We start from the raw sequence: 25451 nt of genomic DNA, 5'->3' as shown, positions 1-25451 counted from the left end.
TGTTTATGCAGATTTGACACCACTACCTCATGTTGTTCCATATTTGTTTAACATGCCTGTGTGCATTTGTGTGCAAGTGTGTATTATTTCTGCTCGCAGCGGTTCACATTTAGGTCACACTGGTGCTGTAGTGCTGCACTGGTTACATCACAGACTTGATCTCGTAACTCGACCTCTGTTTTTCTCTGGACTCACTTTCTGTGTCTTTCCTATTTTTAGTGTAACATTCAGTAGAAAGTATGCCTCTACTTGCCCACAATGACATATTACTGCAGGTGTCAATAATATCAGGTTACTGCCTGATCATTCGTTTAAGTCTATAACTAAAACAAATTGGCACACAAAGCTCTCTGTACATGTTAAATTACCACACTAACCGACTTTAGTACTGTCCTCCTGTGCTCCTTTTAGCTACTCTGACATCATCATTGAACGTGACATCCTGATGCAGAAGTACATCCATCTGGTCCAGATCATGGAGACTGAGAAGGTTGCAGCCAATCAGCTTCGTACTCAGCTGGAGGACCAGGACACAGAGATTGAGAGGCTCAAAGCTGAGGTATGCATGAGTGCATCTGCATGGCTACATAAATGCACATACTGTCACACACAGGCACCCACATGCACTCTAAAATCAAAGCATGCAGATTCCTAAATTAAATCACAGCAGGACTCCGCTGATTCTGGGGCCTATTATTTGGTTGTTTTTTTTTTTTTTACCTTTTAAAATGTTCCCATGAATGTTTTATATTTTGTTTGCGCATTTTTTCATATGGACACTGTTGTTGTGTTGTTGCAGATTACAGTATTGAACAAAGCCAAGGAAAGGATGCAGCCGTACCAGAACAACCCAGACGAGGAAGACCCCGACATTAAAAAAATTAAAATGGTAAAGAATTGTAACTGCATATTAAAATGTAGAGAGACAAGGTTGTGAGAGAAACTTAGTGTGCAATGGCTATACAGGTGCAGAGTTTCATGCGTGGCTGGCTGTGTCGGAGGAAGTGGAAAATCATTGTCCAGGACTATATCTGCTCCCCTCACGCTGAGAGCATGAGGAAGAGGAACCATATTGTGTTCAACATGGTAGAAGCAGAGACAGAATACGTGCACCAGCTTTCCATCCTGGTGAATTGCTTCCTTAGGCCGCTCCGCATGGCCGCCAGTTCCAAGAAACCTCCCATTCGCCATGATGATGTTAGCAGCATCTTCCTCAACAGGTGCAACTCTCTTTTTTTTGTTTGGCGTAACTCTTCACACAAATTGTGTATTTCAGCTGTTTGTAATAGTTTGTAATAAAGTTTGTAATAAACTATATACTAGATATAAAATACTGATGTCACACATCGATTTCTGAACAAATATGAGAATGTAGTAAGTCATCAGCTAACACTTGCCAGCCTGGTTAGCAAACTGCTTCTATAAACTGTCTAGGTGTAACGCCTAGATAACGCACCAAACCTAGATCCTTCTTGCGGCCTTCCTGGCCTTATAGTTATACTACTAAACTCATTCTTAGTGAATTGAACTCACTCCTCACTCTCTCTCTCACTCTCTCTCTCTCTCTCTCTCGCTATGAAGTGAGACCATCATGTTTCTGCATGAAATCTTCCATCAAGGTCTGAAGGCCCGAATTGCCAACTGGCCCACTCTAGTTCTGGGTGAGTGTTTCTAAGCTTACACTTTTTTAACATAAGCTGTGGTCAGAAGGTTCTACTACTACATGTATAGAGACAAAAAAAAAAACCACACCTCTGATTTACATGTAGCTCATCTCCTTGTGTATCAAAGCTTCCAGTGGAGCTTTCTGACTGCTTGCATAGAACAGGGTGGTCTGTGGAAGTAGACTAGAGTGGTACATGGTAAATGAACTGGTTCTTTTCTGCACTTCCTGAGTACTCAACAAGTTGCCTCATTCAGTCAAGCATTTTAATGCAAGTGCTTTTTGTCTAACATTCACACAAACATTCATATGTCCAATGGATGCACTGAAGAGCAACTTAGGAATGGTATCTTGCCCAGGAATATTTGGCATGTAGACTGCAGCAGTGTCAGGGATCGAACCACCAACCTCCTAATTAGTAGATGACTTACTCAACCTCCTGAGCTACAGCCACCCCAAGTTGCTGTCTGAAATCTTGATTGGAGTGTAAACATTAGATAGAAGGCACTTGGGCAGAAAAAGCATTTTAAAAAGTGCCGGTGTTAATGGGTGAGTTAGACATGTTGTATATATTTGAGTGCTAAAGTAGAGTAGAAAGTGCTGTACAAGAATCTGTCCATTTTTCATTTACCATGGTCAAGGCTAATGATGAGAACTGAGTTTCTGACAGCAAGACAGAAAACAAATAGAAGTTTTAAATGAAAGTGTTTCAGTTTGGAAACATGAAGCCAGCAGGAGCTTTGACCAGGAGCGTGTTAATGGTTTCTTTGTTAGATTCACTGGGTTGTTCACCATTAATGAACGCAAACTTCTACTATTACATCCTAAGGCATCTGAGGAAGAGCTTTTGGTGCAAATGAACTAAAGTGCAGCATGTGTCATCAGGTGCCTGCTCATAGCATATCAAAAGAGCAGGATTCTTTGCAAAGTTTTTTTTTTTTTGGTGAATGCAAAATGAGATTGTGTTTAATGGATTTTTGTTTTGGTCAGAATGGGACAAACAGGGATCGATCTGCAAATTAGCAGAAGACATGGGATTGATGCAGGAATGCTTGAACAGATAACTTGAAAGGGAGATCAACCAAACTGATCACTTTATTAGGTGTGCCTGTCTAGTTGTGGGTTGGACCCACGCTTGCCTTCAGAACTTCCTTAATTCTTCATGGCAGTGATTCAACAAAGTGCTGGAATTCCTCTGAGATTTTCACATTTACACAATAGCAGCATGCAGTTGGTTGCACATTTCCTGTTTTCACCAAATCCCGAAGGTGCTCTATTGGACTGAGAGCTGGTGATTGTGGAGGCCATTTCTAGTACATTGAACTAAACATGTAATGTGATGGGATGAACAGGGTTACCAAAAGTACTGAAGCAGGCTGTGGTACTAAGGAGCCCACAGTGTGCCAAGAAAACATCCTGAACACCACCATCATCAGCCTGAACATGGCACATGATAGATGGCAGGATAGATGACCTGTGTGAATTGTGGGCTCACTTTCACTGACAAGACTAACACCCAGTATGGTTTTCTGCTGCTGTAGATCATCTGCTTCAAGGTTTGATGTGTTGTGTGTTCAGATTTCAGAAATACCTTGTTTGTAACAAGGTGAGTTACTGTTGCCTTACTATCAGTTTGAAGCTGTCTGGCCATTCTATTCTGAAGTCATCAACAAGATATTTTTGCATCGCGCCAGATATGTTCTCCTCTGACCATTTTCCATGAACCCTAGACATTGTTATGTAGAACAATATCAGTGCATCAGCAGTGTGTGAAATACTCAAAGCAGCCTGTTTACAGACAATAATCATACCACGCATCAAGTCATTTAAATCTTGCTTATTCAATACATTGTTTGAATTTAGCAGGTCTTCTTGACCATGGTCACGTTGATAAATGCACTGAATTGCTGCATTATGATTTGTATTAAGTAGATATGTGTGGGTCACAAATAAAGTGGCCTATTATTATAAATCACTTTTTTGTTTTTTTGCTTTTTATAGTAGAACAACCTTTTGATAATACACTGTGTAGTATGCAGGTTTGAGATTTAACCTCCTAAGACCCGAACTCTTCAATGGCATGCATTTTTAATTTCTCTTTGATATTTGGACATATTGGGACCTGATGAATGTAAAAACAAAGAATTACCAGATTTTTTCTTTTCCTTTTACCCGATTTTTGTTTCTGAGAAAAAGGAGATCCACAATTGAGGACATTTGTTTTAAATTTCGATAGAACAGTGGCAGTATAATGTCCTCGTAAGTGGATATCAGGCCCTTGTAGAGCAAAATTTAGTATTTTGGTCTAGACAACCCAAAATGTGATGTCCACATATGTGGACGCCAGGTCCTAGGAGGTTAAATATACATCTTGGATTTTTACATGTGATTTTTTTTTAAGCTTAATAAAATCTAGAAAACCTTCGATGATGTTGTCTTTTAAACTTCTTTTTGACACCCAGCGGACCTGTTTGACATTCTACTGCCTATGCTGAACATTTACCAAGAGTTTGTGCGTAACCACCAGTACAGTCTTCAGGTGCTGGCAAACTGTAAACAGAACAGAGACTTTGACAAGCTGCTGAAACAGTATGAATCCAACGCGGCCTGTGAGGGTCGGATGCTGGAGACATTCCTTACTTATCCAATGCTTCAGGTACTTTTTACATTAAACAATGTAATCCATTAGCTGCTGTTATAAAAACTATGTAATATGCTTAACTGTAAGGCTTAATAATTTGCAACAAACACTGATGATACAATAAATAAAGACAGCGTTATATAGTCAAAGTATAATATTTAGTCATATAACATGGTTACTTTTAAATGCCTTGACCTGATATACTTGCCCTCATATTCTGATATACTGTGTATGAGCTCAAATGGCAGGATAGTAAATTTATTTGCATTAATCTAAATAACTTTATTTTTTCATCATTCACAAAGATCTCTAATATCTTCGTTTCAGTCTGTGGTGGGGCGTGGTCTGCAGTGCCGCTGCAGGGGAGGCAGACACCTGAGCGGCATCTGCAATCACGCCTCGTCGGCTTAAAGGCTGAACTAGGTCCCTTCAGTGTTGTTGTTAATGTGTGTGGCTGCAAAGCTGCAGCAGTCTGAAGTGTAATGCAACCGTATTAATAAAAGTAGATGCTGAAAAGCATGAGTACATGGTTTGGTCTGAGGTGGATCTTTCACACAGTCTCTTATTTAAAAAGTTAATTTCCCATTCGGAACTTTTTTGGAATAGCTTGGATGGGATTTCATGGTTTAACCATTTACAATAAATTCCTACAGAAGTGCTGTGTGTATTTCACAAATAGTCACATGGGTTTTTTACATTTTAGATTCCCCGTTACATCAGAACTCTCCACGAGCTGCTGGCGCACACACCTCATGAGCATGTGGAGCGCAAGAGTCTTGAGTTTGCCAAATCCAAACTGGAGGAACTGTCAAAGTGAGTGTGTGCTTATGAATACAGTTTAAGAAAATGATTGTATTGATTAAATACTCAGACTGTTGTTGAATTTTAAAAAAAAAAAAAAAAAAAAAAAAAATGTTTAGCTTGAATCAGTTATTTGGTTTCTGAGGTTTATATGAACCACATAAACATGAGTTATCAGTGTTCTGCTTAAAATTGGCTTCACCTGCAGCACATAACTGCCTCAATACTGATACATGAAAAGTGACAGTGCACTAGAGTGCGCAAAAAAAAGAAAAACCCACAAAAAAAAAAACAAAAAAAAAAAAAAAAAAAACACACCAACAGTGTTTGAAAAGTAGTGAAAGTTCTTAAACTCTTCATTATATAGAAACAATTACCCCATATTAGATTTCATATCATATTAGAAACAAAGTGGCTATTGAAAGGAGAATGGTAAAGATTTTATGCTGGCAATAATTAGGTGGAAAATGAAAGACAAGTATCTACCAAGCTACTTAAGTGAAATGGCAACACGCCATCTAACAGAAGTTAAGCAATCTCTAGATGTTGGTAAAGTAGTAGGAGTACTGTGAGTCATGTTTGTTGTTGCTTTAAAAAGTTACATTTCTCAGAACAAGAATGCTGTTTTAAGACATTGTTTTAATCCTGAGAGCAGTGTATTAAAGGTAATGGTTTGCAATTATTCTTTAAAAACTGCAAAATGGGAATCTGCAGGTTTAAATTTTGTGAGAGAAACCTATATATTTCTGATTTATCAGACGCCTCCAAAGAAGCAGCGTGTGAAGTGCATGCTGAGGATGTAGTCAGTAATATAACAGCAAAAACTTCTAGGAAAAAAAAAAAAAAAACCCAAAAAACTGTATCAATGTGTTCCTCGTAAGGAAACTATGGAATAATTATTCAATACTTATAGATCAGAAAGAAATTAATTTAAAAGTTTGGGAGTAATACTTGGGCCAGGCAACCAAATCAACCTGTAATGTCAAGCTACAAACAAGCTTTAAAAACATTTTGGATTAGAAACCAGTACAATTAGAATTATTTTAAATTTGGGAGGTTTATATGTTAAGCTTTGACGGATGCCTGGCTGTGTAATCTTTGGACTTCTATAAAATTGCTGTAGGCAAACCTGAGTTCGTGGATTGAATTAGGTTGATGTCTACTCTTCGTTATAGTCAGCTTTCAGCAGGCTTTAGGTGTCATGGTCTGTGTGCAGCAGGCAGGAGTAGAGGACCCAAAATGCAGATTTCTGGAGGCAAACGTGGAGGCACAGCAGAAAAAACAAAACAAAAAGCTGACTAAACTGAGAAAACAAATAACTAGCAGCCAGGCTGGCAGACACAACACACGGCAGAGAATGATGGCAATCATAAATAGACCAAGAAAAACAGAGGGCCTAAATACAGAGAGTGATAACGAGGGAAATTAGACACAGGAGGAGAGCACAGCTGGGAGTAATCAAACATGACAAGACCAAGGGGAAGCAAAACTGAAAACATTAACATGGGACGTAGACTGTCAAAGTAAAACAGGAAACATAACACGGCAATGCAGACCTGACACTGAGATAGAGACATGAAAAAGGCATAACACTGAATAAAGGAAAGGCATATTAAACAAAACCTAAGACTGGAAATCAGGAGATACTAAAGAACTTAGGGCGCTAGAAATATAAACTAACAAAATAAAAACTAGACCTAGGCACACTAACATTAGCCATGAAGGAAAATATTTTTAAAGAGCATGGCTAGCAGACCAGAACATCCATTGTCCATCCATCATTGTTTGTTTTGGCAGGATGATACATGATGAAGTCAGCGACACAGAGAACATCAGGAAGAATCTGGCCATTGAAAGGATGATTGTAGAGGGCTGTGACATCCTTTTAGACACAAGTCAAACTTTCGTCAGACAAGGTGAGCTTCTGTCTTTGCATTTCATGCTTTACCAAGTCATGTTATTCCAGTTCTTAATCAGTTTACTCATTCTCATTCTTTGTGGGCAGGTTCTCTCATCCATTTACCATCCAGCAGTGAACGGGGTGTTCTCAGTAAGGTGCGCCTGGGCTCTCTCTCACTGAGGAAGGAAGGAGAGAGACAATGTTTTCTCTTTACCAAACACTTCCTCATCTGTACCCGAACATCGGGAGGGAAGCTTCACTTGCTCAAGGTCAGCTTCACCTGTTCACAACTTTGCATTTTATTTATTCAGTGGGCAGTGCCCTTTGGTTTGAAAACTCTTTGCTAAGGTAGACCTAACCAGCACTGATGCATTAAAAGTTTTAAACCACTAAGCATAATATCAAAAATAAAACAATAGTAAAAGCCAACTGGTGGTCTTTAAAGGTTCAACAATTATACCATTTTTCAAGGTTAAAATGAGCAAAACCAAAATTAAAACTAAAAGGAGCCATCTTGGTTTCATTGTGGTTAGCATGTTCATGAATTTTATTTCCCATCAAAGCAGAAAACTTGAATGCGTTCCTTGCTCTGTTTTTGCATCAGCACACACAAAAGATAACAGTCTTGTGATTTAAGATAATAGAGAAAAATATTAAAGGAGACATATGCTAATTCCCATCTCAACATTTTTATTATTGGAATCTTCCATGATTCATACTTCAAAATATTATTTTAACTTATTTACCTTACACCAGGCTTTGGTGCAGCCCCTCAGTTTGTTTTCTGTCTGATACAAACCATATCTATATGATACAAGCCACAGACTTCTCTGTTATTTGCAGAGAACACAAGGATGTCTCTAAGTGCACATTGTACCAGGACACGTTAGTTCGCAGGTTGATGATTGATATTGTAATTGCATCATCAGATTTGCAGCTGCATGTTCTGGACACTTGGGTGAAGAGAGGAGCTGTGGTGGTGAGTTGGATCAGGTGGTGGGGGAGGATGCTGGACAGACCTGGCATACCCAAACATATTGTGAGGGTGTGTTGGGAACGCCTGGCAGAGGCCCTGATCTGTGAGATCTATAACTCCCACCTCCTGCTGAACTTCAAAACCATTCCAAGGGAGGCTGGGGACATTGAGTCCAAATGGACATTGTTCAGCACCTCCATTGCTGAGGCTGTAGCAAGGAGCTGTGGCTGCAAGGTGGTTGGTTCCTGCCATGGTGATTTTGGCCAAACCAGTGGGGTTCTGGGAATACTGTCTGGAGATATGGGGCAGCGTCTCTGATTTGGCAGACTGGGTTGGTGGTTCCTCTCTTTAGGAAGGGAGACCAGAGGATCTGCTCCAACTATAGGGGATCACACTACTCAGCCTCTCTTGGAAGGTCTATGCCACCGTACTAGAGAAGAGAGGATGTAGATTAGTTGAACTTTGAATACAGGAGGAACAATCCAGTTTTTGTCCTGGATGCAGTACACTGGACCAGCTCTTTATCCTTTCAAGGATATTTGAGGAATTTTGAGGAAATGTTAAAAACAGCAATCAGCTGCTTCCTAATTTTTTATTTAGAAATTTTCATATTATAAAATTAACGATTATTTTGAATTTTTACTTTGCTTTTCCCTCTTCCTTTGGGAAATATACTTCTAAATAAAAAGTGACATAACTAACTTAAGCTGTGTTTTTTCTTCCAATAACAGCAGGGAGGAATGTTGTCCCTGATCGAGTGTACTCTGATTGAGGAACTGGATGCCACTGATGAAGACTGTGAGTGTCTTTCTTCAGTCATTATTTCCTTTTTCCATGCATAATAGCTCAACTGAGGTGCGACTAATGTTTTGTTTTGTTGTGTGTTATTTCCGACAATGCAGCAAGTCAAGGATTTAACCATCTGGAGTTTAAAATTGTGGTTGAGCCTCCTGATGGTCAGTCCTTCTCCATTGTTCTCCTGGCTCCTTCCCGCCAGGAGAAAGCTGCCTGGACAAGTGATATCAGCCAGGTAAGAAGTCAATGGTACAAAGATGGAATTGAATTTACCTACCTGTGACAAGGTTTCATGCTTTTTTTCTGCTTTGTGTTTTAGTGCATTGATAATATCCGATGCAACGGCCTGATGACAAGCGTGTTTGAGGAAAACTCCAAAGTTTCTGTGCCACACATGATCAAGTAAGAAAAAATGAGTGAAAAAGTGCAGTATAAATAATTACAGTTGTAGTTGGAAGTTTATATATTTGTCATGGTCATAAAAAGAAGAATTGGTTGTACAACTTTGAATTTATTTTGGGAGTTTAACAATGTTAGAACTACTTCAAAGAAAGTAGTTTCACTAACGCTGGCTAACAGCAAAAACAGAAGCACTTGTCCGATAGAAAAGTTCAGGATATCCTCAACAATTCACCTCAGTATTGCTACCATTGAATGGAAGTGAACTTAACTGAGTCATTGACTCATATTGGACTTCTTTCACAAAGATTTACAGCCTGAGCCAGTTTTATAGGGGAAAAAAGCCTATACTTTGTTGACTGCAGTTTGCAATCTTACAGAATCTAGCAGTGAGATGTTGTATCTTTAAATTAACAGTACTGTGCTAAAGTTTTGAACCATTCCTGATTTCTTAAGATTTGCAATGAAAATTGAAATAGAATATGAAATGAACCAGACTTTCACGTCATCATGTAGTATATTATCCTAAGAGTTTTTTTGTTGTGGGGGATGTGAGTCTGAGACTTCTATGTCAAGCAGCTTTTGTGCAGTCTATATGATACCTACAAGGACATACTCAAGAGGACATCCTGGGCTTTCTATTGATGCCACATTTGTGGGGGTTGGGGTACCAATGCATATGAACTCTGTTTTAATAATAACAGGAATTGCAGTTTTTTTAAGTGATCATCGTTTTCAGATATTGTGATTCTATTGCTAAAAATCTAATTGTTTCTTCAATTTGAGAGCCTAAACTTTGTTTTGGTAGGATTTCAGAAATAGGGTAATAGAGGAAAGGGTGAAATTGTGGTAGGAGACCCAGACCCAGAGCTGTCAAGAGATGTTGTGGAGGAAGGCCAGACATTAGAACTGGAAGGTGAAACACTCCGGAGAAGACCAGTTTTTGAGGCACCCAGTTTGCAGTCTAGGGCTCTGAAGGTTTTAGACATGTTTAGAAAGGGAAATAAGAACTTGTTAATTCCAATTCACACACACTCTTATCTTCCAGAGCTGTCCTTGTCCATATCGACCTAGGATGTTTTCATTTTGTCCAAGCTCACTGTCCTCAAAATCTGGCATGTCTTCCTCTGAACTTTCACCTCTGCTGTAATGTCTGGCCTTCCTTCACCTCACCTCCTGACAGCACTAAGTATGACTCCCCTTCGACTGTTCTACATAAAATCCTATGTGCCTGACTTAGTCCTCTGTTATACCATCCATGGTCATTGTCAGTGCCGTGGGTGACATGACCTAACAACCCAGGTTAAGGTGAATATTAGGTATGGATATTAATAAAAAAGCTTGACTATGAGGAGTTATTTGTTAAAATATATGTTTTAGTGTTCTGTTTTGTTTTCATCATCTAACTGTTTTAATATTCAGTGAATGGAAATTTTACCAGAAATGCTGGAGAACAGCCTGCAGCATCTGTTGTAGTTTTCAAGAAGTCTCACACATGTCTCCTGAGCAATCCCAGCTTATTCTTCTTTGACAAATCTGTCAAGCAGTTACAGATTTGATGGTCTCTCCTCTCCCTTCCTGTGCAGGGTTCTAGAGATTGTCTTCCTCAAAACTACAATTCCCAACTTGGCTAAATTACTCACTAGTGTCTTGGCAGTTGTTATGGGGTCTTTAGGCACATCTAAGTTTTCTTTCACTTCCAACTTCTGAACAAACAGAACAGCTTGTCATCTCTCAAAAGCAGCACATATATTATCAACTACAGATCCTATGAAAGATAATATATGGTTTAAGCTGCTGCTACATGCTGGGTGTTTTTCTGGTGGAAAAAGTCAGTCTGTGCAGCTGCATATGGGAGAACACCAGGGCTGCACAACACTATGGCTGATTAACCCCCCTAAACATTCTGATTTAACCTGACTGTGGTATTTTCTTTCTGAAGGTCTGATGCTCGACTGCATAAAGACGATGTTGACATTTGCTTCTCGAAAACGCTCAACTCCTGCAAAGTCCCGCAGATCCGATACGCCAGTGTGGAGCGCTTGCTAGAGCGTCTGACAGACCTGCGCTTCCTCTCCATAGATTTCCTCAACACATTCCTCCACACTTATAGGATCTTCACCACAGCTACTGTGGTCATCGACAAGCTGGCTGACATCTATAAGAAGCCGTTCACCTCCATACCTGTAAGGTACATGTCATCATTTGTAACAGGCATCCAAATATTCATGAATCCTCTATGTATTTCCCCCCCTTCATGTTTAGCACGTATAGCTGCCTGCAGCATGTCTTTCCATTTCCACATTTTGTGTTGCTCCTTTCATCCTCCTCATTCCTTCCTTTTTCCATGCTCTTTTTGTTCTGTCACTGCCCCAGGATTGAGCAACATTCATGTGACCGTCTGTCCATCATGTCACTCTGTCCTGACTACAGTCTGAAGATCACACAGCTTGCACTGGACCAGTCCAAGTAAAGACCCTCAGTAGGACTGGTGAATCATTTGAGTGTGTTCTTGTCAAGCACTGCACATCAGCTAGTTTCCTTTCTCTTAGATCCCTGGAGCTCTTCTTTGCAACCAACCAGGGCGCGTGGGGAACTGACCCTTTGAACAACAAATCGCCAAGGCTGTGCCGCAAGTTTTCCTCTCCTCCTCCTCTGTCCATCCCCTCTCGTACTGCTTCCCCTGTGCATTGCCGAAAGCTCTCCCTGAACTCCCCTATCAGTGTGAAAACAGGAGCCCTAGACCTGTCCACCACTCGTTCCTCTTCTGCAGCCAACTCCCCAACCTCTAGTCACAGCCCATCCATCGCCTCTCCTCCACCTGGCTCTACCAGGGCGCCCTCTGGCTTTTCCTCCCCTCCACCCACCGCCACAAGGTCTCCTAGCCTCCCCCAGGCCTCTGGGGTATCCTCACCACCCCCTGTCTCCACCAAGGCACCGCTGGATCTCAGCCGTGGTCCTAGTTCCCCAGAGCTGAGTCCAGCTTTAGGGGAGGATGCCAGTGGAGAGCTGCCTCGCATTGATGCCTTCTGTGGGAAGCTGAGGCGCAGCTTCCGCAGGGGTGGGTATCTGCAATACAAAGACATATGATTCACACTCTGTGAGACCCCTATATCAACACATTTGTAAGCACATGCCTGAGAGTCAACTAGTATAAAATAATACATTAAAAACAAGTATGTTTAAAAATTTGTATCATCTGTTTCAGAAGTAGTCTTACATTTTTCTCCTCTAATGAACTTTTTCTCCTCTAATCATTCATTTATTCCTGATAAGGCTTGCCCACCTAAACAGACTCAGTGAAAGACATAAATGGGTCACCATTACCCAACACAGGAATAATCGTGCTCTTACATCACCATCTGGCTACAGCTGACAGCCTGCTCACTATAAAAACAGCACTGAAGCATTAGATCAGAAAATCTCTAACAAACAACAAGGAAGAGAATGACAATAAGGAGATAAAGAGAGCTTCTTACTTTGCTATTCGACCTCTCCTGTCATGGGCTGGGTCTGTGACCCAGTGTTTGAGTTTTTATATATTTTGGTATTCATTTGTGCCCTAGTTTAGTTCATCTAGTTAATTTTGAGGTTGCTGTTTAGTCCTTTGTTTCTTAGTTGTTTATGTCATCTCCTCCTGTATTCAGTCTCCCTGGTCCGTGCGTCTACCTGTCATGCGTCATGTCTGTGTGGTTATGTTCAGTTCAGGTCACGTCTAATCCCCATGTTTCCTGTTTTACTTTGAAAGTCTGTGTCTAATGTCAGTGTATGTAGTTTCACTTTCCCTGTCCTGTCATTAGGTTCATGTGTATCAGCTGTTCCCCCTCATGTGTTTCCACTTCCCTTGATCATCCCTTATGTGTATTAAGTCTCTGTGTTTCATTCAGTCTGTGTCGCGTCGTCTGTGTTCCCACCCTCCATGTTTTCACGGCCAGTCTTTGCAGTCATCGTCATAGTTCTCTGAGTCTCCATAATTTATCACAGTATTAGTTTTCCAGTTTAGTTATAGTTTAGCTTAGTCACAGTATTTCTGCTTTGTTTGAACTCTGTGTCATCAGCCATAATAAAGGCTCGCTTTCAGTTTAAGTTCACTCCCGTCTACTCACTTGTGTTCGCACCTGGGTCCACCACACACACCACCGCACGGCCTGTCTCCACAGACCGTGACATCTCCAAAGTCCAATAGCAGTCAGAAGAGCAGCTTGTAATCCACAAGTTCAATCATTCACATGAACACTGTGTCTGGTGTTCATTTGAAGGTTGCTTTCTTTTTTGAACACATAGCTTAGTTATCTGTGGAGCCTTTTAGATTAAAAATAATAACAATTATAATTTTATAACTGTCAGAACGATTTTTTTAAACTGTCACAAAAGACATGTAGAGCTGTATAATTAATGCAGACATGTTTTTTTTCCTACCATCAAAGTGTTTTCCATGTAGACTTGTCTTGGGGGGGGGTGTATATATTAATGGTTTAGCATGTTTAGCATTTTAGGGTTGTCTGAGACCATGATCAGTTTACTAGTAGACAGTCCTCACACTTTTATTTTGTAAACCTTCACTTTTATTTTTACAGCAAACCAGTAAGCCACGGGCCTTGTTATATCTAGTTTCCCTACCAGCAGGCAAGTTGCTTTTTTTGTCACAGCCAGGCGGAAGCTGACTGTGTGTTGAGTGAATAATGGACCCAAATGCAGACAAAACGGAATGTGGAACGTGACTTGAATTAACAAAAGGCAAGCCGTTTATTGAGGCTAATAAAAAGGTGCAAACGAAGGGGTAAGCTAAACTGATGCAAAACTAAACATAAACCTAAACTGGGAAGAAACTATGACTAACTATGGCAGCAAAGACAAGAACATGAAACTGAACAGGAACATGTAACAATGAAACTATGATATAATCCGAACATGAAATTGAACCTGAACAATGGAAGCAAAAACTCTATGTCGCAACGAGACTAGCCATGAAGATGAACAGTTGACCTGATGAGGAATGAATGAGAACACACAGACTAAATACACACAAGGGGGTGATCAGGGGAAGTAGAAACACATGGACCTGATTAGAATAATGACACCACAGGGGAAGTGAAACTAAACAGAATGAACATGGGACACCACAACTCTTCAAACTAAAACAGGAACATAACCCGTTATATTCCTGTTTTATGACATGACATGACATGAGCTTGACAACATAGGACACGCAGACATGAAACACATGACAGGCTAAGACGCGGTGGACAGACAAGGAGCATGAACACTGTAAAACATACAGAGGGAAAAGGGGACTGGAGATGACACATGGACATAAGCACAAACAGAACAAGATGACTGGGGGGAAAACACATGACAGAAGGAATGGGTCACAAGGGGAAAACGTGTAAACAAGAGGAGGAGATGGGAGACAAAGACTGAAACACATGAACGGTTAGGGAGACTTAAACACAGGGGGTGAAGACACAAGGGGAACCTAATAAACAAAGAACTAACATGGCAACCTAAGCAAAATAGAATGAGCTTTAGATAACTAAATGAGACTAAAACATAAATAACGAATATCAAAATACAAGGAAACTTAAAACACTGGGTCACACGGCAATTTTTTGGTGGTCTCTGATGTCACTGAACTGCCTCTACAGTCTCTTGACCCATGTTCCAGTGTCTTGGATTATAGGTGGCCTTGTTCTGCTCTGGGGTTTCACTGCAAACTGGAGGACCGTTCTATCCTGAACCTGCAGCAGGCAGAGAACAGGTTTATATGCTGCCTCAAAAAGATTACTAACACTGCAGAGCAGAACAAGGAGACAGTGAGATAATGGGGGTTGGTCTTAGGGACTAGGGACTATGAAACGTTTTGTATCAGAGACAACACAAACTTCAGTACTGTCATGACTAGGTTCAAGCTGTTAATCCCCTCATTATCCCTGTTAATCAGAGTATCATTTTTTGTTTTTCTTACATTGTTTTCCCCAGTCTTAGGAGTCAGGCAGCAAAGAAAAAAATCATTCTGATGCACATCATAAAGTACACACATTTTTTTCAAAAAAGTTTCTCCTAAATGTAGGTTTAGAGTACAGTTAGGGTTAGGGCCTTTGAAATCTATGTCATCATATAGGTGGCCTATGATGACATAGATCTCAAAGGGTTAAGAGACTAGGTTACCAGTGTAACAGTAATTGGGGTTGTGTTTGGTCCATGACACTTGGGATTGCTTGGCGGCTCAGTTAACTTGTTAATCTTAGATAGGAGATGGCTTATTTTCAGCATGTGCTTGATATTTAGAGTCCCTAATAATATTTTAAGTTACTTTTGTTCTCTGTGTGTTTTACACTCCCACGTGATTGTTTTCTACCCTCAGTACTGTATACTCATTGAAAAAATGCTCCAATACTTGTTTGAGATGTTACATGCAGTATATTCCTTAACAGCTGTCCTGGAGTCAGTATCCCTGGACAAATTCATTCCTGAGTCACCAGCTACCAGTGAGCCAGGTGACACATCCCCCTGCCGCTCGCCTTCAACACCGAGGCATCTCCGCTACCGTCAATCGGGAGGTACCAAATACACACACACACACACACACACACACACACACACACACACACACACACACACACACACAATTTTCTAAAGGCTCTAGAGGCATGGAAAACAATGAGTACACTAAACATGGTTTTATTTTTTCATGGTGCAGCATAGAAAATATATTTGTTTAAACTGATTCATTTTATTATTTCATGAAAAATATTAGCTTATTTTAAATTTTATGGCAGCAAGATGTTTCAAAAATGTTGGGATCTGAGTATGGCAGCATGGCAGCTGAGGCAGACCCCTTTTAATGGTCAAGGCGGCTGACAATAGAGGTGTAACCCCTACCAGTTACACCTCTATTGTAATTTTATAGTTATAGTAATTTTTCCTGATTTGAGGTTTGATCGCTCATTACACTGGTTGCTGGTGTACGCTGGTACTGTGTGTGAAGAGCTGTGGAAACCCCACAGGTACCTTCGCAACACCACTTATATTCGTTTAATAATTTCATTTTTGGTGACTTTCTTTTTGGTCCCCATGCCAAACAAGTTTCACATGAGATGACTATTTAAACAGATTTATGTCCTCATAATATGATGATTACCGATAACACAAACATATTTACACATTATTTATAACAGACTGTGTAAAGAGAGCAGGCTCTCTTTTTCTTGCTGTTTTTAATGTTTCTGACTCCTTGCAGTTACATCAGGGGAGACCTCTCGCTGCTCTATGTCACCAGCTTCAGCTTTTGCAATCGCCACTGCTGCTGCTGGGCATAGCAGCTCCCAGGGTGAGCATGTCAAGTTATCAAGATCCAAAGATGCACACCAGAGGAAGGGAACTGTTGCTTTGGTGTCATTTAAATTAATATTAAGAGGTTGCTAGCTGTAATGATGGGCTCAAATCATCTGCTGCAAAAATGTTAGTGCTTAGAAATTCACAGCTTCTACTCTGGTACTCAAAAATGTTATACAGAAGGTAAAAAAAACTTTGATTCGGAGGATATTGAAATTATTGACCCTATTTATTTGTCTCGGGACTCCATCAGGATTTTAAAAACAGTAGCTAAAAGCCTATATTTATAAACTTTTATTAGTTAAAATGTATGTGCAGTCGCCTTGTTGTGATGATGTCTTTGATTGTAAAAGTCTCAAAGTTCTAATACTCTTCCATTTTTAATAGTACTATGCCTTTGTTTATTTTTTGACATTTATATACTGTTGAATGCTCATATTCCATTCCCAGGGTTCCAAATTATGAGATAAATATGTGTGTAAAGAAACTCTGTGAGCCCAAAGCTCAGGAAACAAACTCAGGCATTTTGAGGGAGTTTTTTTCTACTCTGGCTCTTTATGATGTCACGGAAAGTAGAAACGCTATCCTGCCAAAAATATTCACTGGTCTGACTTCACACCCTTATGAACTTCAGTGATATCCCATTCTGAATCCATAGGATTTAATATGATGTCGACCCATGTTTTGCAGCTATAGTAGCCTCAGCAATTCTGGGATGGCTTCCCACAAGGTTAAGGAGAGTGTTTATGGGGATTTTTGACAATTTTTCCAGAAGTGCATTTGTGAAGTCAGACACTGATGTGGCTACCTAGTTTTCAAAACCAATTTTTTTGGAGGCAGAAAATCGAAATAAACTGTTTCCTTTAGACCAAGGGTCTCAAACTCGTGGCCCACATCACCTCTGCTCGTGGCCCGTATATTGACATGAAGAAAAATAATGCAATTTGGCCCGTTCCTTTTTGTTAGGGAGGATTTGTTTGTTGTTTGTTGAAATATTTGTGGGTGTTTTCTTGTTTGTTTGTTTTTTGTACTACTTGAACAATAAAGATGACAGTGTCAGCAGTGGCCCACAGCTCATTTAAGTTTGAGACCCCTGCTTTAGAAAGTTGAGGAGCTTCACCAAGGCCCAGTATAAGACAAATACGCATCAATAAATGAATCATGCAAAGCTACTCTATTAGAGTCCAAGAAAAAAAAATATAACTGGAAATGTTGTTGTTGTTTTATTGGCTTATTATTAATTTCTTACAAGTGGCACCAGTATTAACCTTTGCACCTTGTAAACTTTAGCAACACTTTATGATTTATTATCTTCTCCATTTTCTGTAAATAATTCTGCTGTTTTGGTGCAGATATAGCTCATTTAGTTGAATGGACCACTTATATGTTATAAGGCTACCTACTGGACAGGTGCAGGTTCAACTCTGCCCTGGGAAATTTACTGCATGTCATTCCCTCTGCTTTACTGTCAGTAAAAGCTAAGAGCCAAAAATAAATATGAATTAAAAAAAATTACACACACACACACACACACACGTATACATATACATATACATATACATATATACATATATTTATGAGTAGGTTGAGTAGTGCTAGTAACTTAAAATTAAAATTAAAGCCAAACCCTGAAAGGACCATGAAAATTCTCTTGATACCAAAATAATAAATGTTGCCTGACATAACATCTTTAATGGCCATGATCTCTGTTTTGTCCTTCTAGGTTTTAACAATTCTGAGAAAGCCTGTGACAAAGAATTCATCATCCGCAGAGCTGCTACTAACAGAGTTCTCAATGTGCTGCGCCACTGGGTTTCTAAGCATTCCCAGGTAAGTCTTCCAGTTAAGTTATAAATTCACCTATTTAAGGACTGGTGATTTTCTGTTTCAGTATAAATAGTTGTTCCTGTGTAATGTCACTGTAGGTGTATAGTTTAGAACTCTGGGTAGTAGAGACAGGAGTCCCCAGACAGCAGTCTTCTTGTCTTGCGTATATATTTAATATTTATGCGAAAATATTTATGCAGCTGTACATGGGTAGTCTTTGATGGTGTCATTAGAACAAGCAAAAGCTAAATAACAAAAACTATCAGCATGTAAGTGACTAATGACAACCTTTTTGTTTTTAATTAAGAGTAATGTGGTATTTTAAAATGCATTTTCATTAGCTGGAAACATAGTTGCAAAACTCCTTGCATGCTTCACACTAGTTGAGAACATATGGTCCAACATACATTAAAGTTAAGCTAACTGCCAAACTAATTTTTAGGGAAAGGGGTTATGGACCTTTGATCTTCTGGAGATAGCGCTTTATCAGGAGCAGTGTATGTTTTGGGTCGTTAGCAATTTGGTAGATAAAGCAACAACTCAGACCCAGTTTTCCTGCTGACTGCTGGAAGTTTTCTTTCAAAATCTTTACATATCCTTCTGTCTTCATGATTCCTTCCACACTGACAAGATTCCCATTTCCAGATGCACTGAAGCATCCCTACAGCATAATACTAGTGTGTTTCACTATGGGAGTGAAACCTCTCTCTTCTTTCTATAAACATGGCAGCATCTGTATAGGCAAAAAACGCAATAATTTCTTCTCATCTCACCTAAGAATGCACTTCCAGTATGCAAAATCTGTCTCCAGGTTGTCCTTCGCGTACTGGCTTGAAGCTGTCTTCTGCAGACGTCTGCACCCTTATAGTCCACTCTTGTCCAGGGCTCTAGTGATTGTCTTCTTTGAGACTACAGTTGCTGAAGTTTTTATACTGTGTGTGAATTTTGAATTTGACAAAAATTCAAAATAGGGGGGGCTAAAAATTTTGCCTCGATCTGTAAATTTTATAGATAGATAGATAGATAGATAGATAGATAGATAGATAGATAGATAGATAGTGTCACATTTGACCCTGGCTCTTTGTCTTTATTAACTGTTGATTGTGAGACTATTGTTAAACTAATGGTTGTTCTTTGTTCACCTTTAACAGCTGACTTCCCTCAGTTTATTTTCTCTAGCTCTTCTTTTCATATTTTTGTGTTCATGAACAGTGATCTTGATGGAATAAATAGCTAGGTTTCATTTGACGTAGACGTGACGTCGACGTAAAGCGCGAAATTTGACTGGCGGTCGGAAGTGAAAAAGATAAGCGCAAAATCACAGACAGACAGTACGCAAAATGCCTATGTCCTGTTGTGTTTACGGATGCTCCAGTAGGTCGACCAGAGAAACCGATAAACGGTATTTTAGGGTACCAAAAATAGCCCAACGAAGAGGAGAAAAATGGAAAATTCTAACCGAAAAACGTAGGAAAAAATGGATTTTAAATTTACGTTTACAGTCGGGAGGAGCAGAGTCTGCCAATGCCCGTGTCTGCAGCGACCACTTCGTCAGAGGTAATGTTATGTTTGCAAACGAACTTATTAGCATTAGGTTGTCGTTAAATTCTCGTTTACTTAGTGCTTTTAAGTTAGTAGTCTAATATTGACTTGATTGGGACTATAGGCTGCCCAAGTGCTTTGGATGACGAAGAGTCGGAGGACTGGGCTCCGACGGTCAATCTCGGCTACGAACGAAAACCCAGATCGGAATCAGTTCTCAAACGAGAGAAAAGAATGAAGCTTAAGGCAGAACAGCATCGATGTGCAGAGGCGATTTTGGATATGCAACAGACGGCTGAGAGCCCGGATTTGAGCCTAGTGACAGTGGAGAACCCCGAACTGCAGCTTCCAGCTGAGGTTTACCTTGAAACAAACAACTGTCACTCTAACGAAGTCCTAAGGATGTGGCATGTTTGTTGACGTTAAAGCCGCTACCGCTAACTGTTAGCGTGTTTAAGATAAAGCAATATAAGAACAAACACTCACCCTTGCAAACACCAAACTGTATCCATCACGGAGACGTTTTGTTCCAAGGTTGTGGACCCACCCGCTGACAAAAAAAATTGTACGCCTCCAGACTCTTGAAAGCTTTCATTTGCTGCCTAGTGTAGTAAGAAGTCTGGAGGACCAAGTAGTTGGTGATATCCACAGCCTCGATAGTAGGCAAATCCTTTACTTCTGTGGTGTATTCGGACATTTTCAAAGAATACGGATCACGTCCGATATATTTTTTAACTATCTGTTTATATCTCTCCCGAGAAACGGGGTCTAAAGTTGCACAATAGCTGCTCTCCTGACTCTCCACAGTGTCCTCCATGTTTACTTCCGCCCTCCACTCAAAAATCGCGCTGCCTCCGCACGTCATCAGAACCACGTGACCGCAACCCAACTATTAGCTGCGCTATAACAGCAAGCCCTAGTGCATGGTGCAATAAACCACTTTTGCTTCATTTGTGAGGGGTGAAAGTGGTATTAGTCAGTTTCGTCCATTCTATTAAAGCTTCTTTGGAGGAAGAGACCTGCTGAATAAAGATGTTTTATTGCCACTGCAGAGAGAAGTGACACGGTAGATCTGTTGCCATTGAATCATCAAGCATTTTGGACCCATCACGAAAGAAAGATTTTACCACATTAACAGAATGAAGAGCTGGACTTTAGGTGTTCTCTATAAAGCTAAGGTAGTAGAAATTGGTAGCAATTATACTGAAGATAAATGTTGCCTTCATGGCTCTTGTCATCTCCATGAAGAAGTTTTTAAAACAATGTTGTCTGTAGAAGCTACTTTTCATCCCAAAGTGGGAGGAGGAACTTCATGCTGAGCATCTACCCAATAATAATACTGTGCTGCTGCCTTGTATGTATGTAGCTGACAATAAAAAAGTCAGCCATGTAAGTAAATGTGACCTAAGTAATGACTCATTTGCTCTAGAAAGTTTATAAGAAACCTAGAGCTGGCTAACTGGACCATTGCTCAGCCCACCTGAAAGAGTTTGTTGTTGTGTTTGTTTTGATTGTGTCTTTTCTCCCGTCACTTTTTTCCCTCATGGAGGTACTTTTTGCTCTTCATGTCTTGTCTCCCACCCAGGAAGCATGGAAAAAGGTCAGCATCTTCCCCAGGGTAGCGAAAAGATTATAATTTTCATTTTACATTATATAAGATGCTATTTTTGCAACTGAATATTTTAGCTTGGAAAGTAAACTTCTGTTGGTTGGTCCTAGGATAAGTGTTATGTGGCCATGACCTTTAATTTTTTTTTTTAAATCATCTTACAAAAGTCAGTTCAGTTTGTGGCTTTTTACACGCTACTACTGCTGGCCTTATAGTTTTGATGTAATTTTCTAGACATTTTTATTAATTTTTTATGATGCTTTGCCACATCTGACTTATTATAACAACATTGTAAACAGTGTAAAACTGCTACTTCTTCCTAAAAACATGGTCTTAATTGTTAACACTTATCTGCAAATTGCAGCTTTAACAGATAAAAAGGAGCCTAAAAAGTGACAAGTACTTTTGGGGTTTGTTTTGTTGTTGCATTCCCAGGACATCTGCGGTCACTATCATTTTCAAAGCGGGTGAAATTGATTCACAATGACTTATGCTTCATAACTGGAAAGATTATTATCCTTGAAGTTGACTTTGTGTTATACTGTAATGATCAAGTGTTCTCATTTATTTATTTATTTATTTTTGAGAAATGTGCTTTAGAGCCTCATGCTAACCATCCAGTAAGGTCTAAGGAATCTTCCAAGAATGGTGAGACAGAGAATTAATGGATCATAATTTCATTTCTTTTTTGGAACCTAACCTGCTCTGGAGGAAGTTAGGCCTGCAGTCTATGTTATCATGGCAATGTACCCCAATGGGATGTAAAAGATGCTGGGAAATTTAAAAACAAACGAACACAGAAAAATTAAAAACCATTGGTAAAGTTTTCAAAAGTGCATGTTAGAGTTATAATGTGTCTAATTAGTAGGTATATCTGATATCCCTGTGTTGGTGTTGTTCCTGTGTCGTCATTATAGGAGCCATTTATAGCAAGGTAGTTGTATTCACCTGTTTACCATACCTGGTATTGACAACTATAAAGAGGTGAGCACGGGTCAGATCAAAGTACCAACAGCTGACTTGGACCTGTTATTTCTTTGGTGGCCCTGTGGCTCTCCCATGCAGATGTTAAGATGTTGACTCAGAACCCAACATTTTAGCCTTAAATCCGATCCATGCTCACTCTACCTTAATGTTCATCAACACCAGGTCAGTTAGAATGCAGAATGGCAGTACAGATTTGGAGGCACCTCATTTCCAAGCTGTGTAAGTTTTGCTTTGGAGAAATGCACAGAGGATAACAGGCAGCAATTCAGACTAGAGGTTGTAGTCACTCTTCTATGTGGTTTTTATGTAGATGATTGTCTCGTCACTATTGGTTCTGAAGAGGAGGCAGCTTCAAGCATTTGGTCCTCTCTGTGCTTAAGGAGGCTTTAAGTTCACCAACAAGCAACAGATTAGTAACAGACGAGTTATGCTTGCTACCATACCTCAGCAGGAGAGATCAAAGGTTAAGGACTTGGATTTGGACAGTGAAAACTTGCCAGTAGAGAGAGCATTGAGTGTTTAAATAACATGTAAGAACAAACCTCTCACAAGGAGAGGGATATTATCCACTGTAAGTCCTCTCTATGACCCATTTAAGTTTTCGGGACCTGTTATGTTGTGTTATGGTATCTACTAACATCTGGGCTGGGATGACATGTTGCCACCCACTCTTGCACAAGCATGGACAATCTAGATGGATGACAGCTTGTACATTATAATACCGAGAGGTCCTTTAAATCTTCTAACTTTGGAGATGTTGCTTCTGCTTCTGCTCAGTGTAATTCCACTGAAACAAACTAGCATTCCTCACATGCCCTTGTACATGTACAGCTGATTTAGCTGCGAGTAGAATGGACAAGGTGTTTAGAAAGGAGTTGGAAAAGTTGATCCTGAAGTCAAGGCAGTGAGGCAAATTAATATTTGGACAAACTTTTGGATTTCATCATTTAATTTTCTTTCTAGATTGATCCGGGGGAGGGTTGCATGGCTAATTAGGTTCATTTGGAGCTTAGGAAGGAGACAGCTAAAAACAGCTTTGAATCTAGCCTAGGTCAGCTTGCCTGGCTTGAGGCAAGGCTTCAGAGTTAGTTGCTATTTGCTAATTCAGAAGAAGAAATATTCAGATGAGATCAGTGGTTTGCAGAAAGGTGAAAATATGAAGAAGAGCAGTCACCTCAGTAGGCTTATTCTCAAGCTTATGGATGGCATTTTGAGAGTTGGGTTAGGCTTAGTAGAGCGGCTATACTAGAGGAGGCAGGGCATCAGGTTTTATTGGCTTGGGATCTTCACACTGCTGACCTTGTGCTTCAACATGTACATCAAAAAACATGACAGAGTGGACATTATCACATGCTTTCTCAGTTGCAGCAAAGCTTTTTGATTCCAGGTGCAAGTACTGCTACAGTATAAGGAGGATTTTAGGTAAATATAGACTTCAAGCAGCAATGGGACGTCAGCTGATGATCTTTCCAGATGAATCTCCATTTACTCCGATTAGAGAGGATTGCTTTGGGCCTTCTTAGGTTAAGTGTGAAAGGCGTCTTACAGCGAGAGCTGTGCGTCTGTGCGTCACAGACGCTTAAATTACAGACATTATATGATAGGATAATGTCAGTAATGAATGAGAACTGGAGTAACTGGAGGATGGAATCGGGCACAAATACATAAAATTTTTGCTAAGGTAAAGGTGTAGATAGGTTTTCAGTCCCCCCACTGGTTCACATCATAGTGAACTGCTAATAGGGTTTGTTCCGTCTTGAAAATACAAAATCTGGATGTGTCTGTCTCGCAGACCTGCATATCTCCACCTGCTTCCTGCTCTCACTATAGATCACAATGTCATCGGCAAACATCATATTCCACAAAGACTATGTCCTTGCATTTTTCAGCCTTTCAGATTCCACCTTCTGTGTAAGATGTAGTCCAGCTGTGTTCACTTTCCTCCATTCTTATGCTTCACCCCATGTTCCTCCCTATCTTAAAGCACATGCTCACTAAAGTCATTTCCATCTCCTTCGCAAATTCTGGTTACTATCTGTCCCCCTGTATTTCTCTTCTTAACACCATACCTATCCAACACCTCTCATCCCCTCTGTTCCCTTCACCTACAACCTCACCCTCTCCCCTTCCCACTGTCATATATGAGTGCAAGCTTAATTAGATGTTAAATACACAATAAACCACTGAAATGAATCTTTCTGTGAGTGCCCACTACTCTAATCTTAACTTCAAGTCTAAGCTTCCCTATAAATATATATGCATGTGTTGTTTCAATCAGGACTTTGAAATGAACAGTGAGCTGAAGGTGGGGGTGATCAGTCTACTGGAAGAGGTGTTGCGAGATCCAGATCTGCTGCCGCAAGAGAGGAAAGCTACAACAAACATATTAAGGTACAAAGGGATTGCTGTAAATATCATTGTGTACTTCTTTTTATCTACACACTGTCCTAGAATTTTTTTCTGTAGAAAAAAAAGCCATAGACTGTGCATACAAAATAGACTTAGTTAACATGTTGTCACCCATTAGTTTGCAGGCGGAAACTTCAGTGTAAGTGTTTAAGACCCTATCTTGCTTTTTCTGTAGTCAAAGTTTCCATATTTGGAAAAGAAGCTGGAGTGCTAAGATAGCACATTCTAGCGAGTTTGGTTATAGCTGTTATTGATAAACTGTAAGGGTGCAATGTGCAGACAAAGTTACATAGTGCAATTAGTAAATATCTGTAATTAGTAACAGACTTATCCAAGACAAGAATTTCAATCGTGAAAACTGAAGCACAAATTTCTTGTGATGGTCTATCCAGAACAGCTGCCTGTGTCTGTGCACCTGTCAGTCCAATCAGTTTAAGTATAAATCTAGGATGAGTGAGTTAAACAGGGTTTTGAGTGCCGTTAACCTGGGCATTTTAACACTAGAATTTATGCGGACAAAGTCACATTTATAGCAGATTGCCTCTAGGGTGAAGTAGGCAAACAGCA

At 40.0% G+C, this 25451-nt stretch overlaps 1 protein-coding gene across 6 annotated transcripts in view; it reads left to right on the top strand.

Moving 5' to 3' along the window:
• rasgrf2a (Ras protein-specific guanine nucleotide-releasing factor 2a) overlaps nt 1–25451 on the top strand; it is a 51483-nt gene that overhangs the window by 20968 nt on the left and 5064 nt on the right. Inside the window, exons 3-21 of one of the 6 annotated variants that reach the window (XM_063477958.1) lie at nt 412–559; nt 800–889; nt 967–1220; nt 1582–1661; nt 4126–4319; nt 5008–5117; nt 6903–7021; nt 7111–7274; nt 8716–8779; nt 8884–9011; nt 9096–9178; nt 11118–11366; nt 11552–11644; nt 11728–12236; nt 15610–15735; nt 16416–16505; nt 18234–18340; nt 21465–21479; nt 24754–24866. In XM_063477958.1, coding sequence (XP_063334028.1) covers nt 412–559; nt 800–889; nt 967–1220; nt 1582–1661; nt 4126–4319; nt 5008–5117; nt 6903–7021; nt 7111–7274; nt 8716–8779; nt 8884–9011; nt 9096–9178; nt 11118–11366; nt 11552–11644; nt 11728–12236; nt 15610–15735; nt 16416–16505; nt 18234–18340; nt 21465–21479; nt 24754–24866 — 2736 coding nt within the window. Of the gene's footprint in view, nt 1–411; nt 560–799; nt 890–966; nt 1221–1581; nt 1662–4125; nt 4320–5007; nt 5118–6902; nt 7022–7110; nt 7275–8712; nt 8780–8883; nt 9012–9095; nt 9179–11117; nt 11367–11551; nt 11645–11727; nt 12237–15609; nt 15736–16415; nt 16506–18233; nt 18341–21464; nt 21480–24753; nt 24867–25451 lie in introns of all 6 variants that reach the window. The other 5 variants (XM_063477957.1, XM_063477961.1, XM_063477962.1 and 2 more) reach the window with 5 other exon arrangements.

Source organism: Pelmatolapia mariae, linkage group LG7 (genome assembly GCF_036321145.2).
Source record: "Pelmatolapia mariae isolate MD_Pm_ZW linkage group LG7, Pm_UMD_F_2, whole genome shotgun sequence".
In the NCBI taxonomy this organism is placed as follows: Eukaryota; Metazoa; Chordata; class Actinopteri; order Cichliformes; family Cichlidae; genus Pelmatolapia; species Pelmatolapia mariae.
Note: the sequence above shows the minus strand (reverse complement) of the source record. Positions and strands in the feature narration are given on the sequence as shown.